Source organism: Podarcis cretensis (assembly GCF_951804945.1).
Source record: "Podarcis cretensis genome assembly, chromosome: 6".
NCBI lineage: Eukaryota > Metazoa > Chordata > Lepidosauria > Squamata > Lacertidae > Podarcis > Podarcis cretensis.
The window spans coordinates 29,497,527-29,513,206 of NC_137175.1; the positions used below are offsets into that span (position 1 = coordinate 29,497,527).

The following is a 15,680-nucleotide window of genomic DNA, read 5'->3' on the forward strand; positions in this document are numbered from 1 at the left end:
GGGTTCCTCAAGGAAAATATCAGTAATGGCAGATACATCTTCTTGAAAGGCAGCTTGCCCACCACTGATTTTTCTTCTGCAATGTGCAGCTACAGAAGAATGCAGCACATGTTCTTGGCTGCATTTGTAGTTCTGGCAAGGGCGATGGCAAGACCCAACATGCCTTGCTAGCACCATGCATCAGATGAGTGTGCGCCCTAGAACACATACCCAAATCCTTTGCAGTGTGCATGAGATCCTTGAAAAACTCTAGAAATAGATCCCTCAAGATCGAAAGACTGCAAAACCGCTCAGCTAAAACACTGATTTGCAAAGGGCGCGCTTTTCCTTTTTTTAAAAAAATCCATATTAACAAACAACACATTCTGAAGTAATAGGCATTCTTCACATCTTGCAACATTATTTTTCTAAATTATTTCCCCTTGCCCATATTCCATCTAAAGGGGGGAGGGACTGAAGGCTGTACACCTACAAAGCTCCAAAAATACTGTACACAATGACTTTGAGCCACAGTTATTTGTTGGTTGGTGCTGCTGTGGTCATTGCAATCTGTTGTCAAAGGCTGCCTTGTGTTGTAACTTCCCACAGGGCATTTGGAGAGAATGTGGCAGATAGCAGCCACGACACTGATGGCATCCAGGACCGTGAGGAGGAATGCAGAGACGATAGCACTGCTGGCACTGGAGATAGAACCATCACTCTAACCACAGCTAGTAACATCATGAGCTGCTCTTGTGTGGTGCTGCTGGGAAAGAGCCACAGCTCAGTGGCAGAGCATCCTCATGATGCGCGTAGTTAAACTATGGAACTTCCTTCCTCAAGAGGCTGTAATGGCCACCAACTTGGATGGCTTTCAAAGAGGATTAGACAATTTCATGGAGGATGAGCCTATCAAAGGCTACTAGCCCTGATGGCTATGCTCTCCCTCCATGCTTGGAGGCAGCAATGCTTCTGAATACCAATTGTTGGAAGAGTGTACTTATGCTCAAGTCCTGCTTGTGAGTTTCGCACAAGCACCTGGTTGGCCACGATGAGAACAGGGGGCTGGACTGGATGAGCCACTGGCCTGATTCGGCAGGCTCCTCTTATGTGGAAGGATCCAGTTTCAATTCCCAGCATCTCCAGGCAGGCCTTGGAAGCACTGCCAGTCAGGCACTGACAATACTCAGCTAGATGTACCAACGGACTGAGCTAAACAGCTTCCCATGTAGCTATGTAAACCAAGCCAAACAGTTATTCAAGTATCAGTAGCAGAGAACAGATGGGTGTACATACAGGCACATCAGATATCATGCTTGTGGCATTTTAGAGTCCAATAGCTAAAGAGCTGTTGGCTAGGGAGCTGTGTACTTTGCAATACTGCGTGAACACTATGCAAGTTACAGGATTTGGTACCAACCACAAAGTTCAGAATCTTAGCGTTGTAGGAATGCCTTTCTATTTTGCAGATATGTGGTCAATACCTAGTGAAATCCAAGGAGCTAGAGGGGATGCTGAATAAGATGCCTACTTGTCAGCACTACTGATTGGATTTCAAAATCCTGCATAGCCTCCCTTCAGTTTCCTCACCGACCAGCAGCAATGGAATTATGCAAAATATCACGAACCAACTCATTTTCCAAGTGGCGATCCTTATGTAGCCTAAACAGCACCACACATGCACAAGGAAGAATTACCAGGATGCCTGGATAATCAAGATTTATAGAGCTACAAATATAAAATGTTAAGGGGAGAAAATCCACATGCTGCAATGTTTTGCTGCTGGTCTCACTTGTAAGAAAATACAATGCAGACTGGGTTAATTTGCATCGATAGCAGAATGCAACTCAGTAGCAGCAAATAGGCTATGGAACTCATTCCTGCAGGATGTAGTGATGGCCACCAAGTTGGTTGGCTTTAAAAGAGGTTTAGACAAGTTCATGAAGGACAAGTCTATTAGCGGCTACTCGCCATGATGCCTATATTCCACCTCCACTGCCAGTAGCAGTTGGCCTCTGAACACCGGTTGCCAGAAACTGCAGGAGGGAAGAGTGCTGTTTTTGCTCATGTACTGCTTGCAGACTTTCCACAGACATCTGGTTGGCCACAGTGAGAACAGGATGCTGGACTTGATTTGCCTTTGACTTGATCCAGCAGGGTTCTTCTTACTTTAAAAAGAGCTTGGCTCCCTCTAGCCAGGAGAACCTGTCCCCGTTCCTTCTCAAATCAAGCAGCTGACAGCAGAGATTATAAACAGGCAACCACTGTGTGGTCACAAGATTAGCGCTGACCCAGCATGGACTCTCAAGCAGGAGAGGCTAGTGAGGGACAGGTGGAGAAGAAAGACGGACAAGGAGACAGCTGGGGAGAGCAGAACGATTCTGCCCAGTCATTGCAGGAGCAAAACAAGACAGGATTGTCATATCTCATCTCTCCATTTAAAAAGGAAAGAAGGAAGAAGACTTTAAGGCCATCTTACAATATGAAAAAAGAAAATAAAGGTATTACAACGAAGATCTGAAATACCATTTAAAAACCTCAGGCAAACAAGACAGACTTGGCTTAGTGCCCAGAAGAAGTAACAATGACAGCGTCCAGGGACAGTGTTTCCTCTATAGCTAGGGATTTAAAGGATTGCTCCTGAATAAACATTTTCCAGCTTTGCACTGGGGCAGAGCATCCATCTGAAGCTAGGTGCTTGAGACAAAATCACCCTTTGTTTTTATTATATTTTAAATTCTTACATATATATCTCATTTTTCTTCCATCATGGAATCCATAAGGACACAGGGTCAGGTCAAAGGTCAGTCTAGTAGTCCAGCATCCTGTTCTCACAGTAGCCAGCCTATGGGAAGCCTGAAAAATACACTTGAGTGCAACACAACACTGTTCTCCTCACTGAATTCCTAGTCCTCATAATTTGCTGCAGGAATGATCCTGGAAGTATGGTGAAGTCTGGAGAAGCGTTAAAGAATTCCCTATTCCCACCCACCCTTCCCCAAATAAATTTCCTTTTATAGCTGGGCATTTGGCTTCTTCGGCTTAAACATGAAATTCTCACTAAAATTTTCCCCATGACTGCCCCTTGTGTTATAACACTATCCATTGTACTATAATGATACTGTATTTCACAACGTTTCATTAAGCTCAGTGTCCTGTGGACTCTGGCAAAGTAAAGTTCCTCTTGTTCATTTCCTCCCCAGAGGTGGACTGAAGGGACTGGGGCTCAGAAACTCCACAAGCAGCTAGTCAGACTAGGGAGTGGCAAGAGTTTCATTCTGCCTGGTGGTAGCCTGATTTTCTGGATGGGGAGAAGGACATATAAAAATGGGGTCTGCTAGTAATACCCCCCCTGATGTGTCACAACCCCTTTGGATTCTAGAATGCTATGGTTTTATTTTTATTTTCACTCGCAGCACAGTTTGTCTGCATGATCCCTAAACTATAAGCAGAAAATATTTCCCACCCTTTTCTTTTGTCTAGTCATCCACCATTCACATCTTGCCCAGATTAAGTGACAAGTTGATTGGATTCAGCTTCTGATTTTGGCCACATTTCCTCAAGCATGACACCTGGCACTTAAGAGAATGTAACTTAGACATACAAAATTGTGCTGGGGCAGCTGCTAAAAATGGCAAAATTGTGATCGGCTGTCTCCTTTCTCCCCATAATGCATAGATTAGTTTTGCCTGCTCTTGCGCCATTTTCATAGACAGGCAGCAATGGTTCCACTGACCTTTGTGCAATTGCTACCCAGCGACAATGGCTAAGTATTTATGAAGGAAGTTAAGTTTCGCAGTATTTGGAGACTGAATGAGAGAACAGCGCAAGTCTAGAGCCAACAGTGTTATTTTTCAAGAACTCATATTTCAATGGAACAATATGCTCATAACAAAAGAGCTAGTATACATTTCTCTGAGCCACGGCAGAAGGAATCTGACATTGCTGGAGCTGTCAACAGAACCAAGCAGCAAAGCGGAGGCCCTGAATGCTCATAAAAAGGATATATAGTTCTTTTGAGAGCAGTGACTCTCATGCCAGTATATACCATAACTCACAATCTAGTAATTCACCAACCAGCCATTCTGGCAGACTCCCTCTGTTCTTTCCCTACCTGCTAGCCATGCCTATTGCCCATCTGAACTGTTGCCCTGTTCCAACCCAAGGTTTGGCAAGTTTCAGTAGACAATTTGGATATTCCTGTTGACTAAATTTTAGAACTTCTATCAGAATTTATTCTGTTGCTCTTGGCACATTCTTCTTTAAGTTGTTGCCTCAAACAAACCCATGTCCAACATGATGGAAATCTATGAGCAGTGGCAAAGGACATTAGTAGCCCACAATTATTAGAAACATTCACGGAAATCTGATTTAACAATGAGAATAGCTCCACACAGGCAAGATCTCTTAAATTCTTCTGCCACTTCAGGCAAAAAAATACGATTTGGGCACTCTCCCTCTCTCCTCATGTTCATCCAAGAGCAAGAGAACTGCTGCATTCAACCTTTAAGGGGATGCTCAGCTCCAGCCCCCTCCTCTTCCTCTGCTCCATGCAAGTGAATGGAGCAAGGAAGAAAGGGCTGCAATCCGGGGAATAGGGAGATTCTAAGGAGGTCAAGTACCCCTTCCCAGAGACCCTGCTCTTCCACGGGCCAACACTACAAATGAGTTAATTGCAACAGGTTTCTTTGATTTCTCAAATTAAAAGATTAACTTCAGATTAATGTGGGGTGGGGAGGTAGAGGAAACATAGGCTAACATCTTGATGGCAGCATCTTTGTGCAGATGCAAAAGAAGAAGAGGAAGCTTGCGCATCCATCCAGAAGCACTCATATATATCCAGATGACAGTTTAGCCTGGACACTGAGGTCCAGCTCCGAGGGCCTTCTGGCGGATCCCTCACTGCAAGAAGTGAGGTTATAGGGAACCAGGCAGAGGACCTTCTCAGTAGTGGCACCTGCCCTGTGGAATGCCCTCCCATCAGATGTCAAGGAAATAAACAACTATCTGACTTTTAGAAGACATCTGAAGGCAGCCCTGCTTAGAGAAGTTTTAAATGTCTGTTGTTTTATTGTATTTTTAATATTTTGTTGGAAGCCGCCCAGTTGGCTGGGGAAACCCAGCCAGATGGGCGGGTATAAATAATAAATTATTATTATTATTATTATTATTATTATTATTATTATTATTATTAAATTTACATTATTCTTTCAGTTGGGGACAAAAAAAAAGAGGAGGAGGAATAAGTATATGATCACAACCAAAAAAAAAGTTCAGAGGATAATTTCCTGGAAAGTCTCTCCCATGCAAAAATTACTGCTTTCTAGTTCCAGTTCGTCCTTTGATAAGGCTGGAGTACCAGGTACGCTTTTGCTTTGGCACAAGTGAAAGAGATTGCAGTAATGTTAGTGCCTTGAGGCAACTACCTCCCCAGAGAAACTTGAATTTCTCTTTGGCATTCACTTGATTACTTCAAGGTTAAAGCCAGGAGGATAGAATCATGGATAGAATCAATCGAGAAGATAAATGTTTGATAATGTTGTAATTAGAATCCCGAGCCCAAAGAAGTGTTTGGGAAGGAAAGTTTGAAATAGGATGGGGTGGTGAGCAAAAGAGAGCCACAAACTATGTAGGAAGTAAACAGAGCATGCTCGGCCCTTGTAATTAAAAGGACTGCTGTTTCTTTTTGCTGCTCCCTTTGGTTAGGAAATAATAAATGTTGCCAGCAGCTGGCAGAGCTGGTCACTTACAAGGGCCTAGTTATATTTCCCAGAGATCCCTGGGAAGAGGGACTGACTATTAAACCACTCTGGCAATTGTAGCTCTGTGAGGGGAAGAAGGGTTTTCTAAGAACTCTCAGCACCCTTAAACTGCAATTTGTGTGATTCTTTGGAGGAAAGCCATGACAGATAAATAATAATAATAATAATTTATTATTTGTACACCGCCCATCTGGCTGGGTTTCCCCAGCCACTCTGGGCAGCTTCCATAGAAACCAAAAATACACTAAAATATCACAGATTAAAAACTTCCCTGAACAGGACAGATTGATGTGCTATAATACTGCTTTAAATTTATAGTGCAGATAAGGCCTAAACCAGGCAGCTGTGGCTCTCTGGAGTAAATAAGATCTTGTACCAGCAGTTTGAAGTTTATTGTCAAATTTCTTTTTGCTTTGTACTTACGTATTTCATTTAAGATTGCTTCTTTTGCAACACTGAATTTATTGCATGTTTGCTAAATTGTTGGTTTTTGTCTTCTTTGAACTTATTGGCATGCCTTGTAAACGGCTTTCTCCCTCAACCTCCATCTCCACCTTCAACCTGCAGAGTGCATATCCTTGCCCTCAAATATTGGCTATAATTTTTATAAGGGGCCAGGCCCCATTTTATTATTTTCTGCTTTCAAGGTGTTGAGTCTTAACAACACAGCGAATTCATCTCGGCCCATGTAAGAGGAAAATGAGCAACTTTAGCAGGCTGGCATTGAGAGCCAAAACCGAAGCATGGAACACAGGAACACAGAAGTTCAAACAAAAGCACACACACACCACACAACCATCCGTTCTATACTCACTGGAATTTTGTTTGGATGCTGTTCTCGGATCTGCTGTACTTCTTTACAACGATCCGCTGCAAAAGGGGAAAAATAGCAGATTTAGCAATTTGGAAGACTTTTCCTGGCTATTTTTTTCAATTAAAAATTGGGGGGGGGACCTTGCAAATGTTTGCAAGCAGGATTATACAACTCATACCAAACTGGGACAGTGGTCAGAATGTAGCAGTTACAGCAATAAATAAGAATATTTGCTATTTATATAGCAATCCCCCCCATCTATGGGAAGTCTTGTATATCACCTGATGTCCACCCACACCCAAAGTCGGGTATCATGCAGATTAGCTAGCTAGATAACACAAAGGATGCTTCCAGACAAGTGCTTATTATGAAATTGGTGCTGTTTATGCACACAATGCTGTTGTTTATTTGCCACATCCACATGAGGCCATTGGCATCAAAACGTCACCCTGAATCTTCCATCCCTGCCCCATTTAATCCCAATTTCCCCCTTCCCATGGAAAATCAGAAAACCTGCTGCCAATGACTGGCTTGCAACATTAAGTCCTTGTCTGGAAACACCAAAGTACAGAGCTGCTACAGCAATGAGATGGTAATTTACACTGACCTACATGTAACTAAGCTGGACATTATCCACATTGTGAAAGGCTTATGCCAGCTCATCAGGAAAGCATTCAGGAAGGAAGCCAAACTTCTGATGTAAAAGGATGCCTTAGCCTATGCAGATTACAGTGGTACCTCGGGTTAAGAACTTAATTCGTTCTGGAGGTCCGTTCTTAACCTGAAACCGTTCTTAACCTGAGGTACCACTTTAGCTAATGGGGCCTCCTGCTGCTGCCGCCGACCAATTTCTGTTCTCATCCTGAAGCAAAGTTCTTAATCCGAGGTACTATTTCTGGGTTAGTGGAGTCTGTAACCTGAAGCGTCTGTAACCTGAAGCGTCTGTAACACAAGGTACCACTGTATTATTTACAGGATGTCTATGCTACTTCGTCACTCAGCGCCCTCAAAGCAGCTTACAAAACACATGTTCCATCTCCTTATGACTAGGAGAATCAGGAAGACTACTTTATACATTCTTTTTTAAGGTATATCCATGAAGTCTCAGATATACATCTAAAAACATGTGGATGGGACATGCATTTGAAAACAAGCAGGTCATACACCTGCCCTCACCAGGGCATCACGAATAGCTATAGCTCTCTGCTGAGTACACACTGTGGCAAATCCAAGTTTGTCCCTATAGAACACGTGAAACAGCCCACATAAATTAGTAGACAAAAAAAAAATGCAGAATGAAACACTCTATGTCAGGCATCCCCAAACTCGGCCCTCCAGCTGTTTGGGGACTACAATTCCCATCATCCCTGGCCACTGGTCCTGTTAGCTAGGGATGATGGGAGTTGTAGTCCCAAAACAGCTGGAGGGTCGAGTTTGGGGATGCCTGCTCTATGCAAATTCATTAGGAGGGAAAGAAAAGTCTTCTTAGTTCTGTTCAGGCATGGTTTCCACATTGTTACAGAGATTTCACTGCTCGTGTCTCCTGATGCCAGATATATTTCTGATAAACTGAAATGGTAGTGATTGGAGACATAGGGGGAGACACAAGAGGAAATAAATTCCACTCCCACCCTGCCTCAAGCCCAGCTGCTGCTTCACCCCAATAGAATAGGGGTGGAAAACCTGTGGCCCTACAGATGCTGTTGGGATGAGAATGACCATCAGCCACAGTCATAATGTCCAAGAGATTATGGGAGGTGTAGTCCAACATAACTTGGGGGGGGGCACAGGTTCCCCATCCTTGCCACAGAATCTCAGTGGTCTGCAGATTAGAGAAAGGGTGGAAAGTTGAGTACAAAAAGAAAGGAGTACACTAGTTTAAACCTAGCCTGAAAGGGCACAATGTGTATTTCAGAGGGTTGAAAAAATTATTATTTTCCACAATGAGCAATAGATACAGGACAAAATATAAATTTTAACCTCTGGGAAAAAGTCTGGGGAAAGTGACTTGAAGTTTACAACACATTATTCTTTGAAGGAGAACTACCGGAAAAAGATCCACAAATGGTATTTAACTCCAAGCTGCCTTGCTAAGATGTATAAGACTGAATCATATAAGTGCTGGAGATGCAAAGAGGTGGTGGAAACGTTCTTTCATATGTGGTGGACTTATAAAAGGGTAAAAGAGTATTGGGAAATGATCCATAATGAATTGGGGGAAATGTTTAAAAGTACTTTCCCCAAAAAACCAAAGTCCTTTCTGTTGGGGACTGAAATTCCCAGGTGTCAAAAAAGGTTATTTATGTCTGCTACTACTGCAGCCCGTATTTTGTTAGCCCCAAAATGGAAAATGAGTGAGGGCCCAACCAAAGAAGAATGGCGACTTAAGTAGATAGAATATGCACAACTTGCAAACTTAACATACAGAATAAGAGAACAAGAAGAATGTATGTTTAAAGAAGATTGGAAAACGTTAATTGTGTACAGCTGAAAATGCTAGCAACATTAAGATAAATTCAACAGTGTAAATAATGAAATACTGATTGGTATAGCTTTTGTAAAATATGCAGTGATTTATGATATGTAAAATGAACCATGGAAAAGGGAAGTCACTGATATCTTAAAGATGTAAAGTGAGTATTTTAAATTGTAAAACAGAAGATTTAATAAAAACTATATTTTAAAAAGGAAATAATGATTATTTTAACAAGTGTTTGAAGTGCTTCCAATGGTTCATAAAACAAGTATATAAAATTAAGTCCAGTATTATTATCATCATCATCCCTGTATAACAGATGGGAGGCAGAGAACAGAGACAAGTCCAAGATGACCCAACATAACCTAAACTAGGGACTTCCGGCATCCAACTGGTACCCTTAACTACCACAGTAGCTCACATACACCTATAGTTCTGCACATTAGCTGCAACCCTCTTGCTCATAGTGAATTTCCAGTATCTAAGAGAAGTTGTCTCCTTCAGGCTTGGGACTTAGGATATAGTTAAGCCAGCCTTTTTCATGCAAACTCAGCATGACATGTTATTCTGCGGTGACACAAGAATTTAAATGCGATAGAACTGGAAGGGTCCGTCCAATGTATTTGTGAGTAATGAGCCAGCCCAAGTGTACAGCTCAGCACTACTGCACCATCAAAGACCATTCAAATTTAGTATAATTTATATGTCACCCATTTGTGCACTACAAATGCATATGCTGTCAGCTGCTCACAGTATGTCACGGGTGAACCACACGCGCGCACACACACACACACCAGTAATTTATATGCATGAATATTTTTTATATAAAAGCATTGAAGTGAGGATAGAAATAATAGAGCCAGTAAAGCCCAAAAGCACTTTTGGATCCACTGAGATTACAGGGATTGTAGAAATGTGCAAATATTTCTAGTTTCACCATATCCCCCCCCCCAAAAAAAATAAGCAGACCATTTTTCTGCATTCACCCTCATGGTTCCATCACAGCTAATGGCTACCCAGCATCTGATACAAGTGAAGATGAGAGTTGACTGTTCTGTGTCAGATCCACTGTGGAAAAGTCAGCCAAGCTGAAATTGCCAACAAGCACCCAGATCACTGGGAGGAGGGGGAGGAAAGCAATCTGCAAGCCATTATCCTACAGATCAAGCAAGTTTAAACTGGAATGAGGAATAAAAGGGAGGAATTTAGTACAGAGAGGCATTAAATCTATTGCCATCTTCAGAACACATTTTTTTTATGTAGGAAGAAACTGAAAGGCAAAGGACTATGGGAAACTGAGAAGAAGAAGAAGAAGAAGAAGAAGAAGAAGAAGAAGAAGAAGAAGAAGAGTAGTAGTAGTAGTAGTAGTTTGGATTTGATATCCTGCTTTATCACTACCCAAAGGAGTCTCAAAGCGGCTAACATTCTCCTTTCCCTTCCTCCCCCACAACAAACACTCTGTGAGGTGAGTGGGGCTGAGAGACTTCAAAGAAGTGTGACTGGCCCAAGGTCAGCCAGCAACTGCATGTGGAGGAGCGGAGACGCGAACCCGGTTCCCCAGATTACGAGACTACCGCTCTTAGCCACTATACCACTAAGAGAAAGCACAATACATGAATAGCCTCATTCTCCCACCCAAGGGAGCTGCATCCAGGGCTGGCTCCAGATTTGAGGGGATCCTTGGTAGATTGGTCCATTTCCTATATTGGTGGGTTTTCCTGGCTGTGGAAGCTGCAGGTGGCTATATATGTTTCCCACAATGCCCTGGAGCCATCAAGGATACTATGGGAAGTTGAGTATGGCTTGTATCTAATGCAGCACTAAGTAAGAAACCCATCAGTGCAAGTATTCATGCTTGCACAGCAATATGGATACTCCCTCTTTACCAAAGTGTTAGAAGCCATAGTCTTCAAACATCCAGAGCAGCTTCATTAAATAAGAAAGGAAGTGATAGCCAGGACAGAAGGACTGGGAGAAAATGAGTAGGAGTCCTTTCTTGAACATTTGAGACCAACATTCTACATCTCTGCTTGGAATGGACCAGGAGTCAACATGGATAACTAATACTGTATAACCTCTCTCTTAAGGAACATTCCAAAGCTAAAATATTCCTCTCAGCTCCTTGGAGGAAGACTGGGATTCAAGTGGTACCAATAGATGCTCTATCAAAAGACAGCTACTCTATTTATTGGTAGCAGCAGAAGGGAGTTTAGGTCAAATGAGTAGATGTGTGTGAGGCATGTATGGTCCTAGTTTCAGTTATGTTGAACGCTTGCAATTAATTTCAGTGGAAAGAACAATCAAGAGGAGGAAGTGAATGCGGGTGGCAATCCTGGCTCCAGTGCATGATCAGCAGGGCTGATATGGCTGGATAAGCAGGGTCTCCTCCTCTCTCTTTGCTCCATGCACATCCCTACAGAAGCTGTGCACTTGGTGGAAGAAGGTGACCTCCCCAGAATGAAAAATGCTACACCAGCAACATTATGTTTATAAGTTACTGCCTTACAGTAACATCTGCCTCAACTGGGAAGTGAGGGATGTTACACCTGACAAGACAAAACAGTAGAAATAAAATTAAAAAAATACTTCCACTTAGTTACAAAAGTAGCTGGAGGTGATTTTGTATTGGTAAACAGGAATCCGCCAGGAGTAAACAAAGCCTGCCACTAGTATAATATCCCATCAGTCACTGTTGAAAATGGGATGCTGGACTTGATGGTTGCACAAAGATAAATCCAAAAGAAAGGACAATACTAAAATCAAATTATCACATGCAAACTATCTCAGGTAACCTCCAGCCCCAGCAAAGCTGACAGTAAGCAGAGAGGTCGGAGCTTTGTTTGCAAGGGGATTTCATTATTAGCAGCAAGGTAGATAAGAACACTAACTCTATGCAATACCTGTTATCATTCCATTTGCTGTCAAGCAGGAACAGCAAGTTCTTGGAGAAACAGGGCACAAGGTTGCCTCACTGCAATCAACCATCCAAGGCAATGTTATTGAGGGGGTCTTGCAAATGTTTTCTAAACTTGCAAAGAATCTAATTAATCAACCATGTCCTCAAATGGGTAACCTTAACAAGGGGGCACACAAAGCAGATCCTAGCCTTTTAGTAGGCTAGGTTTTTTTATGTTTCTGCAGGCTCGTCACTTCTGTGGGTTTACAAGAGTAGGACCATCCAGATATTGTTGAACTTCAATTTCCTATATAACCAATGGTTATATAATCCAGCAACATATGGAGGGCCACAAACACTTGTTTGCAAGGTTACTGTAAGGATTACTCTCTAGCCACCAACCTCCCAGAAACCTATATAAGGAGGATTCTCCCCTAACTATCACAAACAATTTTTCCTTTCCCACTTGGCTCCCTTCTTCCACAACATACCAGAAACAGGAAGTATTCTTTGTTGGTGTCCCTTGCTGTATTCTTGTGAGTGCAATCCAGTGGTATGCCTGAACCTCTCCCTTTCCAACCCCATTTTGGATAGCAGAGAAGCAGGGAGCAGCTGCTGGTCTTTCCCCACCCAACTCTCACTTTTAGCAATGGCTCACTGCTAAATTATCACAGCAAGGCAGTGTCACAGAAATGAGAAGGTTGGTAAGCTGCATAGGGTCATGCTACAGAGTAAAATTCTACATCCCAGTCTCCTTATGTGAATAAATAGAGGTCCAGCATGCTGCAATCAGAGAGCAATGATGAACCTAGAGAGCTACAAGAAAACCAAGTCACGCAAGATCAAAACACCCTCCTGGAGTGGTTGATGCATCCTGGAAGAAAAATGCTATCCGAACACCAAGAGAAAATGGTAAGCAAGACTTTGAGTGTGAAGCAAAACAGACTCTTCCACTAAGTGAAACCCAAGGAACACTGCTTTGCTACAGACAAAAGCACCAAGCACTAACCATCAGAATTTGTCCATGTGCATCCAGTTTTGGTTTTCATATGCAGGCACATATGCACAAAAAAGGGGGACAGAAAAGTACTTCTAAACTGAAGCATCTTGTCGGCCCAAGAGGCAGAACTGGGACAAAATATTTGGAGACATAACACAAACGGAAAACACCAGGCCCAGCAACATCTATCCATCCTTCCACCCACTAGCACCCAATCTAAGAGTCTTTTGTGGCTTGAAAACTGTCACCCAAACTTTCAATTATAAGTCGGTCCACATAAATTCATTACTGCAACTTGCTAAGTTTGTAGAGCTCGGAAAGGGATTTGCGAATCATTGACTGCAAACACTGGCAAGAAATCTGCTCCTTGGGGCTATCATTTCATTTGCGCTGTGCTTTATCATTGGATAATTTCCAGAGGGGTATCCATGTAAGTCTGCTGCAACAAAAGACAAAGACGACTCTTGTGGCACAGTCAGGGTTAACACGTTTATTGTGGTAGCAGATGGCATACACACCTGATTAAGTAGACAGGGCTTATCCCATGAAAGCTTATGCCATAATAAATTTGTTAGTCTTGATAGAGGTGCCGCAAGTCTGAGTTGTTATTGTTGGATAGTTACACCCACTACATGTTAATGTTTTTAAATGGGTGCCAATGCACCAAGCCAAATTACCTCTGAGTTTGAGGACACCAAACCTGCCAGTTCCATCGCCAGCCAGCACCTCCCCACTTCTGTTAATACATTACACGTCACATTGCAATCAAGCAAGTCAGGACATTTCATAAGTGGCTGGCGTTTTCTCAAAACAGGTCAGCCATAAGTTAGGCAGCTTCAGCTTCATTGTAGCCCCAAGTAATGGTAGATGACAGAGAGAGGTTTGGTCCCAATAAGGTTTCCAAAAGGGGAAACAGATAAATATTAAAACACAAGCCTGACAGATGGATATTTTTGCACAGAGGCTGTTAGTTACACATGCTACAAAGAGATTTATGTCACAATCCTGGAGAGTCATGTACTGTATTATACTTGTACCAGAAGCTACAAACAAAAGCCAATCAGGCCTAGCTGATTAAGTACTTGCAGTTCTGTCCTATGCGCTTTCTGGGAAGTAGCCCTGATCAAGGACAGTTTAAAGACCTTGATTTCATGGTCACTGATGGAGGGACAACCAACCCCTGGTCACATGTTCAGGGGAGAAGAGAAGCTAGAGTGTCAACAACACAGTCAAACTCAGAGTCTTTCTTTCTTTCCAAGATAAATAATAATGGAAACAGCAGGAGGCTGTTTATATCAGATGTTAACAGTTCCAGTGAGAACACAGTGACCTGTGAATAAACCCAAGATAATAAGGGGATGCGTCTAGGACATCTTAGAAGCACAAGTTCCCATCGATAATCTCTGAAACCTGATTGCTTAAGTCCTAAAGCCAAGAGATGAAGAAGAGGGAGAGTGGCAATCTACAAGAAAACAAAATCCACAAGGAGTCCTGTGCAGATATTCGATAGTGTAAACAACTGAACTTGTGAAGAGTGCCTTGGGAGACACCTGCTCATTAACGGTTCCTCATCATCCTGGGAAAATGATAAACAAAACTGGGGGAGTGGGGGTTGATTTTGAGGAAGGATAACTGTAATGAGTGTTTTCCTCACACTCTGTGACATCTGGTGGGGAGAAACCTCTTGGCTTTCCCACCATCCAACAGGCTGGTGGCCACTCCATAACGTTCTTTCAGGGGTGGCTGGCTAGTTACCAGTTACCAAATTCAGTGGCAGATCTGGGAAAACCGGTCCTTTTACATGAGCCGCCAAGACCACTCTCTTTAGGCAAAGCTCTTAAAAGGAAGATGTTGCTTTAATGCCACCCCTCTGATTTAATTTGTATTAACAATGTTTTGTTGTGATGGCTGCTAATTTTTATGAAGACATTTTATGGGATGGGGTTTGGAGCTAAATGACATCTCAGGGGTCCCAGTGAGAAGATTTTGGAAAAGACTCAGGATTAAAAAGTGCAGAGAGTACATAGGAAACCAGTTGGGCCATGTTTGGGCCTTTGCCTGGTCATGATGCAGGTTTAACAAAACTATTATTGGTCTGGAGGGATCTGGGAAGATGACACATCGGGATTCCCCTTCCCTCCTCAAAACTATGGAATGTGTTCATGCAGTTGTCTGCGAATGGAAAGGACAAGGCACAAAGCTTGTACTTTGGAACAGAGAATCAGAGAGCAAATCTAGAGGTCTGAGATTTTTTGGGGGGAGGGGATCTGTTGGGAGTGCTAAGCTGTGATCCACCTGTACTCAGCTTGTTAAATAAATACAAATACTACAAAACACCTAAGACCTCATTCCTAGTGCTGCTCCCCTGAAACCTCATAGCTTGGAGGACTGGGCTAAGCACACAACTATATTCTTCTTTGCTTGTTAACACATTTTGAGAACAGTAAGCAGGATATAATTTTTTTGCCAAAGAAACAAATAAAGTAGCTGTTTTCTTGGATGTTAATGAAAGGCACTTGCGCTTTGAGTACCTTACTGCTACAGGAAAGAGAAGATCAAGTAATTCTGGCAAAGCCACCAATGACATACAGTGGTACCTCTGGTTACAAACTTAATTCATTCCGGAGGTCCATTCTTAACCTGAAACCGTTCTTAACCTGAGATAACACTTTAGCTAATGGGGCCTCCCGCTGCCCCGCCGCACGATTTCTGTCTCATCCTGAGGCAAAGTTCTTCACCTGAGGTACTACTTC

The 15,680-nt window shown here is 42.7% G+C and overlaps 1 protein-coding gene and 1 long non-coding RNA gene across 2 annotated transcripts in view; one reads left to right on the top strand and one right to left on the bottom strand.

Moving 5' to 3' along the window:
* The window catches only part of LOC307218050, a 125,772-nt gene extending 115,162 nt beyond the window's left edge, over positions 1–10,610 (top strand). Inside the window, exon 3 of the long non-coding RNA XR_013839703.1 lies at positions 10,394–10,610. This is a non-coding gene — a long non-coding RNA (uncharacterized lncRNA). The remainder of the gene's footprint in view (positions 1–10,393) is intronic.
* The window catches only part of MAP1LC3A (microtubule associated protein 1 light chain 3 alpha), a 38,361-nt gene that overhangs the window by 10,454 nt on the left and 12,227 nt on the right, over positions 1–15,680 (bottom strand). The window contains exon 2 of the mRNA XM_079980147.1: positions 6,556–6,611. Coding sequence (XP_079836273.1) covers positions 6,556–6,611 — 56 coding nt within the window. The remainder of the gene's footprint in view (positions 1–6,555; positions 6,612–15,680) is intronic.